The 1,541-nt window shown below is 54.1% G+C and overlaps 1 protein-coding gene across 1 annotated transcript in view; it reads right to left on the bottom strand.

Annotated features, from left to right (window-relative positions):
* Positions 1-424: 424 nt before the first annotated feature.
* SLC35C2 (solute carrier family 35 (GDP-fucose transporter), member C2) overlaps positions 425-1,541 on the bottom strand; it is a gene marked incomplete at its 3' end in the record, with an annotated part of 2,569 nt that continues 1,452 nt past the window's right edge. The window contains 3 exon segments of the mRNA XM_010184413.1: positions 425-522; positions 667-796; positions 1,432-1,541. The exon segment at positions 1,432-1,541 is cut by the window's right edge and continues 28 nt beyond it. Coding sequence (XP_010182715.1) covers positions 425-522; positions 667-796; positions 1,432-1,541 — 338 coding nt within the window.

Raw genomic sequence — 1,541 nt, 5'->3', positions numbered from 1 at the left:
CAAGATGGGAGTTTCTGCTGAGCAGAACCTTAAAGCAAGCATGGGAACGTGTATCTGCCTTCTCTTTTGAAGCCAAAGCGTAAACACCACTAAAACCATCCCTGAACCACTCAGCCTGCAATCCAGACCTGTCCACGCTCCTTCTACAGCTCACATCTGTCAACACACAGCCTGCAGGACTCCCTGATGTGCTCTCTGCACGTTTCCCAGTGTCACTGCGCCGTTCTGCCTCCACTGAGCCAGGGCTCGTCCTCCCAGCTCGCTCCCTGCCAAAGGAACGTTGCCGTTTCCTGCGCAGCAGAACCACAGGGCTCTCCTCTGCGCGGCCACCGAGACCCAGACCCTTCTCCAGGCTGCAGTTTGGTCAGAGCGGAGCAGGGGGCTTTGTGCTTCGTGTTCAGTCAGTGCTGCTGTGGGGCTCAGCATCCTCCTCCTCCTCCTCACCACGCTCAGCGTGGCGCAGCAGCAGCTCCAGGTCAGGGTCCGAGCTGGGCTCTTTGTGCAGCTTCACTGCGTTTTCACCTGCGTGCAGACAGCCCATTTAGTGACAAACGCCAGAGCACCCACCAGACCTGGCGCTGGCGAGGAGCTGGAAGCAGACACAGCTCCTAGCAAAGCTACGAGAATGGCCATAGAGAAACAGAAAGGGATTTAAAACAGAATCACCTCTGGAGCTCATGGCTTTGAGAATGACATGAAGGGAGATTCCTGACAGACAGACAGCAAAGCCCAGCCAGTTCAAGAGACTCAGGCGGTCTCCCAGCAAGCGTGTGGCAAGGAGCAGAATGCAGATTTCCTGTGGAAACAAAAAACAAGTGGCAGGGCAGGACCTGAGAAGGTATGCAGAGGTTTTGCAAGCCCAGATCGAGATGCCAGGCATTCTAAAAACAGTGTCCAGAAACACAACCACCAGTTAAACTGGGATGTGGGATTTAAGTCCTCTGACTGTGCAGCTTGGCTATGTGGGAATCCTGCAGCTTCCAGATCAAACGCCACAGGTCACCATTCAGCTCAAAAGCAGGCGTGCTGAATCCCTCAAAGGAGGAAAGAATGTGCCAAACTCAGTTAAAGAGACAGCTCAAACCAGCGGTTCACTCATATCCAGGTCTGACACAAGAGCACGCCCCCCTCACCCCTCCTCCCTCCTGCACCATCCATTGCTTGTGAGCCCCACGTGTTTTAGTCTATCCCAGACCCCGCCAAACTTTGCATCCTAATGATACAGAGCTGCCACTGGTCTCTGCCCCTTGCTCTCGGGAACCAAGGGACTTCACTGCAGGGACCACGAGGCAAAGCATCGAGAACCTGTGCAGGGCGAACGAAAACAACAGGAGGCGATTTCTAAGGCTCTGAGGAAGTTCCCAGCACAGAGGCCCATTGAGGATGATGCAGTATTTGCCTTCTAGTGTTAGCGCAGGAACCATGCCTTACCTTAAAAATGCCAGCAATGGAAAGGGTGAGGCTAGATGTTCTGGAAACCAAGAGGAACTCAGAAAAGCCTAGACCAAAGGCAAGGACTCCACCCAAGAGCAGCTTCCCTA

The sequence above is a fragment of the Mesitornis unicolor genome, unplaced genomic scaffold, assembly GCF_000695765.1.
Source record: "Mesitornis unicolor isolate BGI_N332 unplaced genomic scaffold, ASM69576v1 scaffold44185, whole genome shotgun sequence".
In the NCBI taxonomy this organism is placed as follows: Eukaryota; Metazoa; Chordata; class Aves; order Mesitornithiformes; family Mesitornithidae; genus Mesitornis; species Mesitornis unicolor.
This window is presented reverse-complemented; position numbering and strand designations above follow the sequence as displayed.